Source organism: Planococcus citri, chromosome 5, assembly GCF_950023065.1.
Source record: "Planococcus citri chromosome 5, ihPlaCitr1.1, whole genome shotgun sequence".
Taxonomy (NCBI): Eukaryota; Metazoa; Arthropoda; class Insecta; order Hemiptera; family Pseudococcidae; genus Planococcus; species Planococcus citri.
Genome location: NC_088681.1, coordinates 34,505,840 through 34,522,712, shown reverse-complemented (window position 1 = coordinate 34,522,712; position 16,873 = coordinate 34,505,840). Strand labels below are relative to the sequence as shown.

The following is a 16,873-nucleotide window of genomic DNA, read 5'->3' as shown; positions in this document are numbered from 1 at the left end:
AATCATTTTACAGTTTGTTTACTCGTCTTTTATCGTAACTCTTCAACTAGTTTGAAATTTTGGAATTTTTTTGAGAAATTTTAGGGGCTTGAAAATCTGAAAATCTGACTTTAGAATATGTTTATTTTTTTCATTAGAGTAATAGAGAGAGAGGCATCGGAGACAATTCGCTACAGACTCTGATTTCCTCAATCTGAAAAAATTGAAAAACGTACTGGTACCTACCTATTTTTAAAATTGTCTAACGCAGATGTCACCTTCGTAAAAAAATTCCAAAACATATTTCTTTGTTTCAAGAGAAGTTACTTACTCAAAAGTTTTGCTTTTTTGCCAAAAGTCGAGTGGTATATTGATTGCTGCTAATTTTTAGTCGTTGAGTTCGAATATCAACTTATTTTTTGAGCACGATCCCTCTGAATCCCGCCCCTTCCTCTTCATTAGTTCCCATTCCCACAAACATCCATCAAAGAATTCAAGATGACGCGTGACCTTCGTGTGACGCGTCGCGTCGTTTATTATACTTAGCTACTTTGGGGGAGGGAGGGAGGGGAGGGGGGTACTGAGCTCGAATGTGTGTTTTTTTCGGAATTATTTCTGAGCACGAAATAGCAACATTTTCCCAAAAGATGCAGATTCAGATTCTGTACAAATTCTCATCAAATTTCAATATTAATTTTTGCAAAATTTACCTTCTAAGTATTTCTACTTAGGTGTGTAATGGTTTTTCTTTTAACGTGGGACCGCGGTAGTCGCTCGTCACAGGTTGCTGCTTCAGTTGAGGATTCATGCGATAAATAAATTAACGTGTTGAATTACTCCTCTTCTCTTTGCCAGTGGTGGTCGCCGTCATCGGTGGCCATTAGCACGAAAAATTGTGCCAGCTTGTCGACATATATGTACATTCGTTGGTCTCATAAGTACTCATCATAAATTAATAACTACCTATGAGCTTTGTATTTACGAGTAAGTGAACCATTGAGGTAATTACGATAGAAGCGGTCAATGGCGTACATGGTGGCAAATTTTTCACACGTGTCATAGACATTACCTAGACTTAGTTCCTCGCAAGACGAATACGATAGGAAATGATATTCATTTGGCATTATTTTTTTGTATGATTTCAGAGCAAAGATGTATTGGAATTGAAAATACTCGAACTAGTACCAGATTTAACTCTATTAGGAGAGACATTTGAAGAAGCATCGGAACTCGAAATAGCACATAATCATGTCATGAAACAGTTACAGGTTTGATACATTCCAGAGTAAATCTATCACATTGTTGACACTTGGCTTGCGATGAAGTTTTTTTTCTCTCTTTTTTTTTGTGAAATACAGATCATGTGTGCGTTATATTACTATCTTTACGAGCTGTAAACATATTGTGGCCTTGGTTCAATGTGTAGGAATACATAAACAGTACATAGATATTTACGCGTATGTAATTAATATCTCCTCTGTGTTTCTCTCTTTGTCTTTTAGAATAAACAGAGCCCTGTCGAGGAAATGTTAAAAAAAGCAGATCAAGTTATAGCCGACCAAAAACCCAAACCCGAAGTGTACGCTGCGATGGCTGATTCTCTCGGCCAGGCGTGGAAAGATATACATTCGCATTTAGCTCTGAGGAAGCATATTTTACATATGAATGTGACCTATCACAGGTAAGTGAGATTAGCAGATGATGAAGTTATCTTTATCTTGAGATCTTTGCGGTTCAATGTCGTCGCCTCTCGCGAGCTGTTTCTTCTTGTAATGTTTTTCGAATGAACCGGCGTTTTTCGATAGTTTTGTGTGGTGACGAAAAGTAAATATACGTTAGTGGTTTCCAAAGTAGCGAAAAAAATGTTTGAAAAATGAATTCTATTTTTTTAATTGGTTTTTTAATTTTATAGGTTTTTATGCATGATAAGTATTTTTCAAAAAAATATTTTAAAATAAATGGGAAATTCACTCTCCTTTACGAATGACCGGAAAATCAGAAAGTCTGATTGATTTCACACTTAGATGATAGTTTTACCCTCCCAACTGCCTCGTTGGATCGGTGCCTGATCTTCGTTTTATATTTTCGTATAATAAATAATTATTAAGCAGCGAAAAATTGACTGGTGTCAAATTATGTTTCATAAACCGCTGTTAATTAGATTTCGTCGAAAGGAGACTGCTCATTTTTGTGTACGAGTTTGAAAAAATGAGTCATAATAATTTATTATCTATACGTATGAAATGAAAAACATCTGTTTCTGTGTTCGAAAAAAAAATTACTGTATAGCCCGAGGTAGGCAAAAGAACAACGAGTAATTCGATTTACCGAGAATTTTATAAATTCGTCAAACTAATTTGGACCTATCCCTAGATATTTTCTTGTACTTTCCTCGCAAATTTAATTTTATACAATTTCTTTTAAAATTTGAATTTTCACTATTCACATAATGTACCTACGTTTGGAAAGCTAAATTTTTAAAATTAAAAAAATAATTAAGGTATCATTATTATAACAACACAAATTAATCAACAATTTTTTTATGTCTTTACAGCAAAGCGGAAGCTTGTATGGAACGTATGCGAGCCTTAGAACTACTATGCTTGTCACCTATACCATCGAATGAAAATATGGTCAAAGAAAGTCTACAGTGTTTACAAGAAATCAAAAAATCCATGCTCGAGTGTTTAATGGCCTCATTAAACGCTGGTCAGAATTTGTTAGCAGCTTTGAATGAAATTGCCAACGAAAAGTCCTTGGACTCGCGTCCTGGTCGAATCAAAAAATCTGCATTAAGTGGTAAGCTTTGTTTGTAATATTGGTGGTAAAAACTTTTAAAGTCTATTTGATAAGGAAAGGGAGGTGGACGAAGAAACGTTTGTCGATTATGTATTCTTAAAAAATAAAAAATCATATCAAAACAGGTAGGTACTTGACAAGAAAACTTATTATAACCCGACAGGCGACTACTCAGGTCGGGCTGAAATTTGCCTCTGTGAAGAAGCATGTTAATTGTTATTCACATCTCAAAACCAAATTTCAAGAGCCAATTGTTATAGTTTTTTGATTTTTGGTGACTTTTTGAAAACGATGGAAAAGCCCATTGGTATTTTGACTTTTTAGAGAAAGAGCACATCTTGAGGGGAAAAAACCGAAAATCGGACTCTGCGCTAAAACCAGTCCGCCAAATCCCTCCTCCCTCTCCCTCTGAAGTCGGCCATCAAATCGACTGCAATAATTGAACTTTTTCTGAAATTTTGAAAATTGCTGTAGAAAACGTCGTGATCAACTAAAAAAATGGGAGATGTTTTTTATTTCATGTAAAGAATAGTTCAGGTAGGTACCTAATCATAAATTTCGAGAATTCATCTGGATTTTCAAAAGTCTGGTATAGTTTCAAGAATTTCTCATTAAGGTCATTGACCTGTTAGTCTAGACTGGCGAGGTCATTGTTCCGTCTTGTAATTGACTAGAGCATTTTTTTGAATTTTTTTTCAAGTTTAGGTGATTGTTTTTATGCTATCTTTAAATTATTAATTCTTACGATTTTCGGGAAATTTCAATAATGTTTTGACAGTTTTGGATTCATTCAAGTTAATTTTATGACAAATTATTTTTTTAATGAAATTTTTTTTGAATTGAACATTCAAAAATGTATGCTGGATTGGGACTTTCTATTTTTAGTGATGACTTGATTCATTGTTTTCTCAAATTTTTTCGCAGTGATTAGTCCGTTGTCTCTCTTTCATCGTATCTTCCTTCCAATATATTGAAGAACCCTCGCTCAAAAACATCGGCATCCCTTTAAAAAAAACGAAAGCTATCTTTGTGTATTACGATGCTAATTACTAAATGCTGGTCATATTAATATCACTGGAAGTTACTTAATTCATTCGAGTAAAATGGTTCGGGTCAATTTATCTCTATCCAATAAATATTAAAATAATTGCCGAATCACCCTGTATCATTGTGCACGATATTAGATATTATGATTTTAAAACCTAATACAACCTATAGCCACTTACTCATAGTACTTAAATCCCAAATGTTTCTTTTTTTATTATCTCTACCCCAATTGGTTCCGCACCGACAACTCGTTAGCGAGTTATACGTGCAGAACGAACGTCAATTAATATATCATTGTTTCTTTTTACTGGTGTAGCTATTGCCCAAGTCGAACAGTGGATGGAACAGTTACATAATCGAAGGCGTCTGTTAGACGTCACGTGGCAAAGACGAAAACTCAATTTGGAAAAATATCGAACATTAGCTATTCTAAAGTGGGACCTGGAATTGCTGGAGACATTGCTGAGGGAAAGATATGAGTTGTTATCAAGGAGTCGATACGAATTAGGAGATTCGTCTGCGAGCGCCGAGCTATTATTACAAGAGCATTTGAAACTGGTTCCTGAAGCTACGGTAATTAAATAATATTTTACGGAATTTTATTTAAGTGATAATGAACATTTAAGAAATGATAACGGAGAAAAAAATCTTTCCTCAAAGGAAACGTTTTTTTATAACTACTTCGTAAATAATTATTATGTAGAGATAATTTAGGATTTTTTTTATTTACAAAAAAAATTAGGTATCTTATTCTTATCATTAATTTTAATTCGTGACTTTTTTTCACATAGAACTTTCAAGAAGAAGGGTTGCGTATGGTGAAAGCCAGCGAGCAGTTACCATCATCTGGTCATAAATTTTCGGAAAAATCGAACCAAGTATCGTACGATGTGTTGAATTTGGCCAACGAATACATGCAAGCTATTAACGATAAAGAAGATTTACTGAGGAAATGCATTTCATTTTTCAAATCGGCCAAAAGTGTATGTTTTATTTATAATCGAACCATATAGGTATTATAAACGTTTGATTTCCTCTCGATGATAGGCGATCGTTCGAACGTGCGTTGCATTATTGCCAAATTACTTACTAATTTTAAGCTCAGATCTGCACAAGCGTGCATTTTAAAATTGAAAATTTTCCGCTAAATATGTCATACGACCTTGCACCTAAATATAAAATTAGCGAGCAATACGGTTATAATTCGATGTAACTCATCTAACGCACCTAATCAAAAAATCACAACTTGTGAAAAATAAAAATTTATGTACAGTTAATTAGAACACTATACGTAATTAGTACGTTGATAATACCAAATTGTGCAGTGTTCTAATTGGATTCGATTTGTATACCGTCTTCTTTGCTTTGTTTTTTTCTCCCATTTTTTTTAATAGCCACAATGTGCTATTGTTTAGAAAAATTGATGATGGTTTTATCGTACTTAATTATTCAAACCCGGCTGGAAACGACTGCCTGACGTTGTATGATGGTGATTTTCGATAATTCTCCAAGACTGTGTCTATTTAACGTCTCAATACCGTGTAATGCTTTTATACGAGCGTTGAACTATGCATCCTTGGGCGGGCTTTATGTATTATTTCCGTCGTAATCGCAGGTGAAGAATCTAATCGTGTTTGGGTGTTCGTTTTAGGTGATGATGAAACTGGAAGAAATGAATTATCAACTCAATAACGTTAATAGTATATCGGAAAGGTTGATTATTATGAATATGACTGAAGATATTACCAAAGATGTGATCAACGATGGACGTTGGATTTTGGAAAAGGCACCAGCAGCGAAAGTAAGTGTCACAAAAGTGAAGTTTAGAGGTGGAGTAGTCTGGTTAGGTGATGCGTTCACAAAATCCATTTTATCGATGGCATAAGTATTTATTTTTTATCATGTTTTTTTGAAAACCTATTTTCGAAAATTCTAACGATGTACTTTTTGAAATTCTGGATAAATTCATTGGTAGGTAGGTACTTACGAATTCTTCAAAAAATTTTAAAACATTTTTCTTAATATTTTGTACCACTATTCGCCATTTTAAACTATGTTTGTGATGTTTTAAATAAGAAAGAACCAAGTTTTTTTTTAATGTTTTAACCAAATTTTGCAGCATTTCAAATATTTTTATTGCAATTTCTACAACTTTAAAACCCTATTTGACGCGAATGTAAAATTTTTTATCAGTGCCTAGACTGTTTTATTTTCCATTTGAGAAATGTTTATGCAGTTTTAAACAATTTTTGTTCCACATTTTCGAGTAATGTTTATTTTACTTCTAAAACTTTTTATTCACTTTCATTTCAATATCTATTTTTTTGCCATCTTGTCCATTTGCCATGAGAACTGTTTTAGGTTGTAAAAATGAAATATCTGGGGTTTTGAACATTCTTCAGTTTATGTTTTGTATTTTTGATTTTGAATGATTTTAAACTGATATTAAGTATTTCAAAAATTCACCCTTTTTGAATGAATTTTTTTAAATCATAATTTTGAAATTTTTCAAGTTTAACCCAATTTTTTTTTATTTTTTAAAAATAATTTCTGTTTTATTGGAAGTTTTTGAAGCACAGTGTTTCTTTTTTATAATGTTTTGGGTAGAAACGTAATTTTGACAAAATTTCAACGATGTAGAATATTAGAATTTACTGCTATTTCTATAACTCTTATGTAGGGAATTGTTCAAAATAATTTTCATACTATGACAGATTTTTCTAATAAAATATTAATTCAATTTATGCAAAAAAAAAAACACAGATTGGTAGTTAATTCTTGACAATTTCTTTCAATCTTTTGATGATATCGTTGTTTTTACCCAGTAAGACCATTTTCTATTTCTACAAAAAAAAATTATTTTATTTTCTACATCTTTTTATTTACGAAAACACATAAGTTAATGTGAAATTTTCTGAAAACATTAAAAAATCAGATACATAAATAATTTTTTCAATGCAATGAAAAAAATTCGAAATAATTAGATCCAATGAACTGAAAATGTTTTTTTTTTTTTTTTTTTAATAGAACTCTTCTACATTCTTTATTTTGACAAAATGAATTTTTGTTGCTGACGTTTTTCTTTTTTTTTTTTTTTTGAAATCTACCTGCGCGCAAAAATTGAAAAATTTAGTAAAAAAAATTCATAACAAGTTAGAAACATTGTTTGAAAAAAATTACCATCTCACAAAATACCTAATTACATAATTATTTTGCTCTCTTAAGATGAATAAAAATTATATTGTTTTCGTAATTGAAAAAAAAATGTAAAGAAATTGTGAAAGTCTAAAAATTTGTTTCAAAAAGATCATGTAACTTACGAGTACAAATGAGAACAAAAACGTAATTTCGCTTTAAACAATTAAAAAATCATTTTCATTTTAAAAAAATTACATCCCTGTGAAAAAAATGGTACCTAGGTATTTTGTTGAAATGAAATATTATAAAAGTGAAGCATTTTCCTTATTATTATTTTTTCAAAGAAGAGATAAAAAAAGAAAAATTCTGAAAAAGTCGAAGAACTGTTTTAAAAAATGAAAAAAATTACAGATTTTGTTTGGTGAATTGATGGTTTTGATAGAAGAATTATTGAAAATAGAAAAGAAAAAAATATTTTCAAACTATCAAAACAGAAACCAAAAGTACTTGATTGAAAAATTGTTTTTATTAAATTGAAAAAATGATTTTATAAAATGATATTTGATATTTTCTCGAAAAAAATTCAATATTTTTCCTGTGTCGAATAAAAGGAACGAACACAAATTTTAAAAACTTATAATTGAAACAGATGAAAAATGAAATGAAATAAATAGTCCAAAATTTTAATTTTTTGAAAAAAAAATGAAAAAACTACAAAAATGTAAATATTTTTGCATTTATTTTTTTTTATTTTTTAAATTAAAATTTTATTTGCTTAATAATTTTTTATTTAATCGTAATTAAAACAAAAATTGCATATTTTGGGAAATATTTTATTATTCAACTACCAAAAACATTTCATGACTCTTGGAAATTTTTTTCCTTCTAGGAAATTAGTTTCATTTTTGAAAAGAAGGAGAGGGAAGAGACAGAGCGATATTCTACTATATCACTTTACTTTTTCGTAGGATACACTTAATGCAAATTTTTTTATGAATTTTAGGGTGTCCAAAGAGCCTTGGATGAAATCGAAAACGCCAAGTTAAATCTAATGTCATATTGTATCAAGCAAAATGAAGAAAATTTCGAAATTTCTCAAATCGTAAATACATTCTACGAAAAGCAGAACCAGGTAAGACGATTCTACTTTATCATCTTTAAATTACGTATCCTTGAATTTTCTAAATAAGAAGACCAGAGATATGGAAACAAATCACGGTATTGATTCTAAATTTTGTTTGAAGTAATATTTGTTTCTCTTTCGTGTGTTTTTAGATATTCTCGTGGTTGATAACAGCTGTTGAATCGTTTATTCAAGGACATCAAGACATGGGAGGTGGACTATCAATGGCTCAAAACTACCTCCAAGTACATGAACAACTGTTGAATGATTTGAGGGTAATTTACATTTACTTCGGTAGTAAATCATGACGCTGGCGCCGTCTAAAACTCGTTCCGCAACACAACTAACATCTTACGGCGGTGCTTTGGTTCTGGTTACAGATACGCAGTACAGAAGTGATTGACATTACGGAATCCGTCCCACCGCACATTTTAGCTCGGTTACCGTCGAATACCAAAGAAGATATTTTACAAAAGTTAGAAATGATCACCAGTCATTGGGAATATTTGAAGAAAACCTTAGAAGAAAGAATCCGATTGTCAGTAAAATACACGAAATTCCATTCTTTGGCTGTTTCGCTTGCAAATGAATTGGATTCATTCGATAAATCATTGCTGGGAAATGATATAACTGAAGTGGGCATGTTACCGGCGCAACATTCGGATAATATTGACGAATATTACACGCAATTGAATGACGTAGCTGCTGAGTTTTTGGACGATTTGAGCCAGGTGAGCATATCTAACGTTTACTTATACTGAAAATGAATCGCTCCAGTAGTAAGTATTATGGCGTTGAAAGAACAAATTTGTTAATTGGATATGCCTCTTGTGTGATGATACATGTGTTGGCATTGTTCACAAATCAGCGTCGCTGTACTCGTACACCTATTTGCTCTCTAGGTATATTAAACATGTTTCGGTTTCGAAAACACTACTTTAAACGAATTTGAATTTTACAAAGAATATGTCAAGATCGTTTAATTAATCCGGTTGGAAGACGGCCAGCTTTTACGGTGTATTAACATTTGTTTTGAAAGTTTTTAAAAGCCGAGTTTAACTTGCACCGACGTTGCGTTAAACGTATATTGTGAATAAGTTTTGCAATTGATTCGAACGTAGGCTTTTATTTTCCATTTAAAACTAGCTAGTTTAATTAAAATTCAACTCGAAACGACCGGGACCCTCCCTCCCCTCTCACCGCCAATGAAAGAAAATGACGTATTTCCGGGTTCCAGTCGAGTTGAAAACCATGCTAAAAGTATATTTTGAAAATTAAACCGCTGATTGAGGTATACTTACACTTGTGAGTTTTTTTATGGAGTCAAAATTAGCGACGTTTAATTGATATTTGCATCGGTGGCCAAAGCAAGTGGGCTTTAGAGATATATTATTCGTGGAACGAGCTTGGCAACCCTGACTGTATCTTGATCTCGATCTAGATGTCTCTGAGATGTTCTATTTTAAAGCTCTAAAATTTATTAGCTTTTTTTCGCTTGTTCATCGTGAACGTGTTTCATTCGAGATGTTTTTCTCGCAAACTGGTCTTGAACGTGTTCCCATTAACAGTGTTGCCAACCTACGCTGATCTCTGTCAAGACAGTGTGAAAAATTATTTGCAAAAAGTTTTACGTGACTTTGATGTGTTTTTTTGCTCTTTAATCTATTTTTTATTTTTTTTCTGGAAAATATTTTGACTATTGGAGTCACGCGCATAATTTGTGGGTAGAAAAATATTTTTGTGGAGGTGGAAGTTTAAGAAGTAAATTCATTTTTATATCGTATGCATTTTCTTATTTCAATTTTTGAATCGAACCGTACACTCACGACTCACCTTTTTACCTCATTAGAAAGATGAATTTCATTCTGCAGATTCTTTTAAACTAGACCAGATATTCACACCACGTCCATAAACAACTCACAACACCCCAAAGTTCCGACCAATCAATTTCATAACGCCGATAACTGATATAATGTAAACTTAATGAAACATTTAATTATCATAAACGATTACAGTGTATGCGTTTGATGAGAATCGCAAATAGATGTGAAGCATGGAGGGTTTATAACATTGGCTCATTACCAAATGCTATTTTTTCTTAGACTCAAGATTCTTATCTGGATGTGAAACGAGCTCAATTATGCGTCGAGACCGTTCTTGAACATTTTGCGAATAGAAAAACCGTCGTCGAAGACAAGTGGACCATCTGGGAACGCAGTGCATTTGATAAAAAAACCAGCCAAACGCTTTGGAGTAAAAATATGGTCGACAGCGAAAATGTAAGTGATTTTGTAAACAAAAAAATGTTATAATTATTTTAATGCCAAGGTGAAAAATGTTTAACGTGTTGATGTACGCGACGATGGACTTGTCGCCGTCGTGTTTCTTGCGGTCATTTTCTTCATAACAGTTTGTGTTTCGTTATGTATGTAGTTCTCATTATTTTTTCTGTAATCGTTGTGATCTAACTGTGTTATTGTACCGGATCGATGGTCGAATCGATAAGTGAATTTAATCGATTTAGAAAATCGATGCGTTTTAACGAGTGAGTTGCCAAAAAAACATTATGTGCGTGTGTGGTTTTGTTGTAATGCATTTTTAAAACGTGTCATTGTCGATGTTCATCGTGTCAAAGACGCATTCTTAACCATGAAAATAGATTTATGCGCGCGTGTATGTCAATCAGTATCTTAAAAACGTGGTTTAATTTTGATCTTCGGTCCAAGTGCCAGATTATTTTCAATTGAAAAAAAAAAAAGATTTTTTACGATTGTTCTACAATTCTAACAAATTAGTGATTTATGTCAAATTTTTATGTGTTTGAATTTCAATTTTTTAATAGGTTCGTTCCTATTGATACATACAAATAGTGTATTATGAGGAAAAAAACTTTTAAATCTTGATACATATGTTGGCATAAAAAATTGAAATTTAAAAGTTGATGTAATGATAACAAACCTAGGGGAAAAAAACAGAAAAAAATTTAAGTTAGATGCCATCCCAGATGCGTACTCCTAAATGATCAAGTAAATCGTCGTGAGAACTTTCCGGTGATAGGTAACTAAAAAAAAGAATAGATAACGACTGGACCAAAATTTCAAAGCTTACCACAAATGAATTGACTCGCATTTACGTCATAATAACGTCATCGTAATGTCTCGTGAATCCATCCCCCCTCTTTTCATATTCGGCTTAATGCATCAGTTATTGCGTAACGAAGAAAACAGCAGAGGGGATGTGAATGAAGCAGCTTTCTCATCCTTCATCAAATTTTACTTTCAAAAATTTGGCAGTTTTAATCCATCACTTGGCAGGGTTCTTTGAAATGGTGACCTGTGCTTTGAAATTTATGTAATTGAGGAGGTGAGGGTCAAAATCAAGTCGAGATTTTGAATCATATTCTTGAGACGTGAATGCTCGTTTAATCCTGTATTTTGTTGAAAAATTGAATGAATTATGTCCTTCCGGAGAGAGATTTTATGAAAGTGCCTCGTAGTTTGTAGGCATCTAACTACCTACTCAACTCGTTTTTTCAATTTAAAAAAAAATTATAAGTACCTACCTATGTAATTAATTTTGTCTCAATTTTAAATAAAATCTAGAAATTTAGGGAGACGAAAAAAAAAGTAAGCATGCGCAATAACCTTCTCATCACCACCCTTCCTCCACTTCTCGCGGAAAATGCATCCTACCTACTTGAGTGGGTCTATTCCATAATTATTCAAGGGGAAATGAACTCGAATTGTTTGAACGGTATGAAAATCAATTTCTCAGATTTCAGCTGATTGATCCCCCCCCCCCCAACGTAAGAACAGAGAAAATCCTAAGGATCGAGTGCCCAGTCTCATTATGTCGTTAAATCATTCTGAAAGAACTTAAAGCCAACTCCTAGCAATTCATCTATCATCTCCTTTTAGGAAAAAAAATAATAATTCCTGTAAAACTGTCTGTAGATACCTAATCTTGAGCTACTTAATCCAAAATATGTATTTATGTACTTGAAAAAAAAATTGTTCGTCTGTATGAAAATGTTTCTACGAAAAAGCACATTAGTTGGCCACCTTGAAAACTTTATTTTTTATCTCATTCGAGATTGTCGTATCTCAACATTAGAGAACGAAGTGTTGAATAAATTAATCATCGGGCTGGCGAAAACGGACAGAAATTATGTAGCAGAAGCAATAACTGTTGCATTATTGTGGTTGTGGAACGAATTTTTTCTTGCAGACTGGCGCACGTATGATTACAAAACGTTGAAAATTGAAATACATACATACATATTAAATTGAAAAATGATTACTATTTCTATGGCACCCAGATGATGCCTTGAGCCTTGGTTATCGTTTTGATCTTTAGGTTTTTGAAATCTTTATCCAATTTTTATTGCACGACGCCTCTCGAAGATTACCGTATGATTTATAACATGGTGTGTAAAAAATAAAACTCCTTCGTGCGGTAGGTTGATACGTAAATCATTGAAATGACAATCTCGAAGGGTATCGAATGATGAATAAGTTTCAAGTAAAACTTTAAAAGAAGGGAAAAAAGGCCGACTAATTCGAATTAGCCGTATTTTGTGTTGTAGAGTCGACTCTAAATAAATTCATATTACGTGTAGCTTTATAACGATGGAGCACTCGACGACGCTCTAATTATAAAATTATACATGTGCGTCATTGTAGTACTCAAAATCATATTTGTGTGTGACACACATTAGTACACTTCACACTGTAAGGACAAGATGGCAGTTTATTTTTTCGCTCGTTTAATTAGATAACATAATGTAGCAAAATATCCGTTCTATGGGAATGAACGAACGAGTGAGAGAGCTGCCTTAGCATCACTGACAATGAGTCTTTACGTATATTATTGAATCACGTAAAGATGAGAGAAAATTAGCGACAATTTTCTGTCTTAGAATGTGTAGATGTTCAGAGTAGAAAGCTGTGAATGATTCCGACTCGGGCTCTGGAACTTGCAAGTTTCGCACCCTTTTGTGTCTCTTTCACATTATGTTTATCATTTATAATAAAAGGGTATGGTGGAAAGGAGAAAGAGATGAGAGACAAAGCGATGACATTCTATCGACGAGGTTCCTATACTTGAGTTAGTTACTCGGTGATGTCTGATGAGAAAGTGGAATCTCTCTCAAGTGTGCTATTGAAGTAAAATTAAAGATTTTCTCTTATTTCATTTTACTCGTAACTTTCAACTTAAAATGGAGGTCTTCACTGAATTTGGTCAAAATCCTCCTACCTTTTTTTACGTGATCCACCCTAATGTACCTACCTACCATAGTCATTTAAAAAAAAATTTCCCTCACATTTTCTTAATTCTTTTTTTCATGTGGAAAATTTTCAAAGAGCAATATCTCCGGAAGGAGAAGGAATGAGGGGTCAACATTTTTTTTGGAAAGATTTTACTTCGGGAGGTAGGTACGAGTAATTTTTTGGACCACTTTGTACATGTACTTGACTCGAATCAAAGACCAATTTCACCATCTAGAGGGAGGCCTCTTGACGGAGTCCAGAGAAAATTTATTATGAAATGATATCAGAATGGGTGTAAAGTCTCTTCTCCAAGAAAAGTTTTAAATCAGGGCTGAGCTTTATGCTGAGATCTCCCGCAGCCTGACGCCTGGCTCCGGATAGATATGTCTGTGTACGTACGCGAGTCATTTAATCAAAATTTGATGTGATCTGATGTGGTCTGGTCTGATCATCCGGACCAGCAGATTTTCAGTGTATTGACTTGTGTGCCTGGCTGACAGTCCGTCCAGCTCTTGAGGTCATTGGCCCTTGTGTATAGCCTCTTAAAGTCACTGACCTATCTGGCTAGCCTCTCAAGGTAGTTTGTCTGCCTGTCTGTCCTCTCAAGGCCATTGACCCGTCTATCTGGCATCTTGAGGTCATTGATCTACCTGTCTGGCTTCTCGTGGTCGTCTGTCTCTGGTTTCTCAATGTCGTCTGTCTGCCTGTCTGTCCTCTCAAGGTCGTCTCCAATTATGGATCTTTTTTTTTCTGCAAAAAAACGTGGTATATAGCGTCACTTTTTACGAAATTTGAGTTTTATTAAGACTAAAGTTTGATCTTTGCTCTATCGCATCCCGGAGTGAAATTTTGAAGAAAAAAATTTAATATTTATTATTTTTTATTTGAAGATATTTCCAAAGAAATGGGAATTTTTGAAACTCGATTTGGTAGGAGAAAAAAGTGATTTCACAAAAACGAATTTTACCCAGCTTCATGGAATAGAAAGTGCATAGGTAATTACGTTATAATACAAAAAAAGGGCACATTCCACTCTACATTTCCTCGCCAACCACCCTGTGGACCAATTTGGGAATCAGGTATTCCGCGTCAAACTTGCAGTCCGGAATTGGTAGGTCGGTCCGCAATTTGTATGTAGTAATTATTCAAAAAATTGAAAAATCTTTGTTCGTAGGGAAACTTTTGAAATTGGCACAAATGGCTTTGTCTTGTCTGAAACCAACTTACTTTGAGTCATTTTGGATTCTGATTTATCCAGAATTTGAAATTTTTTCTAGAAGGCGTGAAAGTTGATTTCGAGTGATAAAAAACGAAATTGGCTTATTCTAGACTCATTTAACGAGTTTATCCACATCTGACCCAATTATACCAAGCGGACGCCTCAAGTGCGTTTTTTTAAAAATCAGAATATTTTTAATGATACCTACTCGTAACTGGAGAATGCTGGGCAAAAAACGTTCTCGAAGTGTCTGGCTGGAAATTGGCTCGAATGAGGATAAAATAAATGCTTTAGTTAAATAGGTTGAGAATAAGCATCTACTTGATTTTTAGCCACGTGAATTAATTTCAATACTTTCTGAAGAAAGTTTAAAGTTCTGGAGAAATTGAAAATCGCGCTGGAGTCTCCAAAATCACCGAAAATGGTAAAATTTGGTTCGATGGAGTAAATGTTAGTTTCGGGACTGATTCTCGTCATTTTTACTGAATAAATAGGTATATTGGTATATTTGAAAAAAAAAAACAAAAAAAAACATAATCGCTGAAAATTGTCAATTTAAAAATTCATGAAAATTTGAAAATCAATTTGGATCTGCAATTTTAGTTAGGGGGTTTCAGACCATGGTATTTCCAAAAATCGTAGTCCGTTCAAATCAGTTGCAAGGAAAGTAGGCCAAATTAGGTATACCAACTTTTTTTGAAAATTATCAAAAGTCGATTAATTTTTGGAAAAAAAAAACTTTTATTTTACAAGTTTTGTTTTCTCGCTTAAAATTTTGGGAATTAATTCTCTTGTTAGAATAATTTCAAATGAAGGATTATTAAATGGAGGTCATTTCATACCTACTTTCAACAACAAAGTCGAAATTATAATCATGTACCTACCTACTCGTATAAGTTTTTCACATTTTATGTGTCTATGAACGACTAGTGTTTTGGTTATTTCTAGCCTCACTATCGAGTCAAAATTTTCCATCCTTATTCGATATAGATATCCTCGTGCATGTTATTGCAGGAGGTTGAGCCTCAGGGAGGAGCACAGATTCGAGTTTTCAGTAGGCAGTTGGTCAGTTGGGTCCAGGCCAGGGGACACCAGGAACTAATTATCATTTCTAATTACCTCTTTTACACTATTTTAACGATCTGTTGATTCGAAAATATGGGATGAAAAAATTACCAACGTCGTCGTTGAACACCCAATGATCTAGCTTGGGAAAAAGGCTGCTTTTTCGTATTACATATGTTGGTGTTTTAATTGATAAAATGCATTTGTTTTACAACAAAATTCTGGCTAAAAACTTAGTTTACTAAAAGCATACGTGTTGTGTAACACATGGTGCCAATTTTTATTCATGCCAATTACATCAGTATAGCTTTTTTTCTTCTTATTTTATATTACACCCTACCCACGTTATTATTTTTTACAACTTAATGGACCTAGAGAATAATATACGGGGATTTTTATTCGATATAAAAACGCGAAAGAACGAAACTCGTATGTGTAACACTTTTTTGCTCTTTCTTTTTTCAGACTATCGATTGGGTTAGCAAATTAGAATCGCAATTATATCCCGTTTTAAATGTGGAAAGTGTCAGTACGGATGTGCAAATTCACCAAGTTAACGACAAATTGAATAATATTATTCCGGAAATTAAACGAGCTCAGCAAGAAATTCAGTTACGTATTAGAACGGCAAAGGAACTTATTGCTAAAGGTTTGTGTCGAAAATGTCATTGTCAGTTACGGTTTTACAAGATTTTTCCTTATTCCATTTCGTGTATTTATTGAAAACGCGCGTATTTCGAATTTATTCAGGTACTTTGGAAACTAATGAAGAAGTTCCGCCTAAATTGAACGAATTGTATAATGACATTTGTACTATTATAGTCCAATATACCGTATTTTTAGAAATGTTCACCACGTTTTTAAATAACGTTAAAGAGGTTCGTATAAAATAAAAAGTACCTATCTACGTATAAGGTTCTAAAAAAAAAGCTCATAAATTGTCTTATCAAATTTTACAGCTAGAGAAGAAAATCACAGATTTAAAATCAACCAACGATCGAGTCAACGAATTATCATCCAAACAAGTCAACGATCTTAAAGTTAAACACGTGGCCGCCTCAAAAGCATTCCACGATTTATGGGATATTACTTTCGTCGAGAGCCAACGTATTATTGATAAAATAGAGCACCAGGTAAATGGTCGCGCAAATTTGTCCTAAGAGTCGTTCTACTCGCGCCTTGGCTAATAAATAGCGCAATTATTAGAGCGAACTGTCACTAGGGCTGGAAATA

The 16,873-nt window shown here is 33.2% G+C and overlaps 1 protein-coding gene across 14 annotated transcripts in view; it reads left to right on the top strand.

Annotated features, from left to right (window-relative positions):
- sls (sallimus) overlaps window positions 1-16,873 on the top strand; it is a 259,979-nt gene that overhangs the window by 95,133 nt on the left and 147,973 nt on the right. For 13 of the 14 annotated variants that reach the window (XM_065368854.1, XM_065368863.1, XM_065368859.1 and 10 more), the window contains 13 exons: window positions 1,125-1,247; window positions 1,482-1,660; window positions 2,534-2,778; window positions 4,142-4,398; window positions 4,617-4,808; window positions 5,477-5,626; window positions 7,967-8,095; window positions 8,239-8,361; window positions 8,467-8,817; window positions 10,189-10,365; window positions 16,106-16,289; window positions 16,391-16,518; window positions 16,600-16,773. In XM_065368854.1, coding sequence (XP_065224926.1) covers window positions 1,125-1,247; window positions 1,482-1,660; window positions 2,534-2,778; window positions 4,142-4,398; window positions 4,617-4,808; window positions 5,477-5,626; window positions 7,967-8,095; window positions 8,239-8,361; window positions 8,467-8,817; window positions 10,189-10,365; window positions 16,106-16,289; window positions 16,391-16,518; window positions 16,600-16,773 — 2,412 coding nt within the window. Of the gene's footprint in view, window positions 1-1,124; window positions 1,248-1,481; window positions 1,661-2,533; window positions 2,779-4,141; window positions 4,399-4,616; window positions 4,809-5,476; window positions 5,627-7,966; window positions 8,096-8,238; window positions 8,362-8,466; window positions 8,818-10,188; window positions 10,366-10,491; window positions 10,632-16,105; window positions 16,290-16,390; window positions 16,519-16,599; window positions 16,774-16,873 lie in introns of those variants that run through there. The other variant, XM_065368864.1, reaches the window with a different exon arrangement.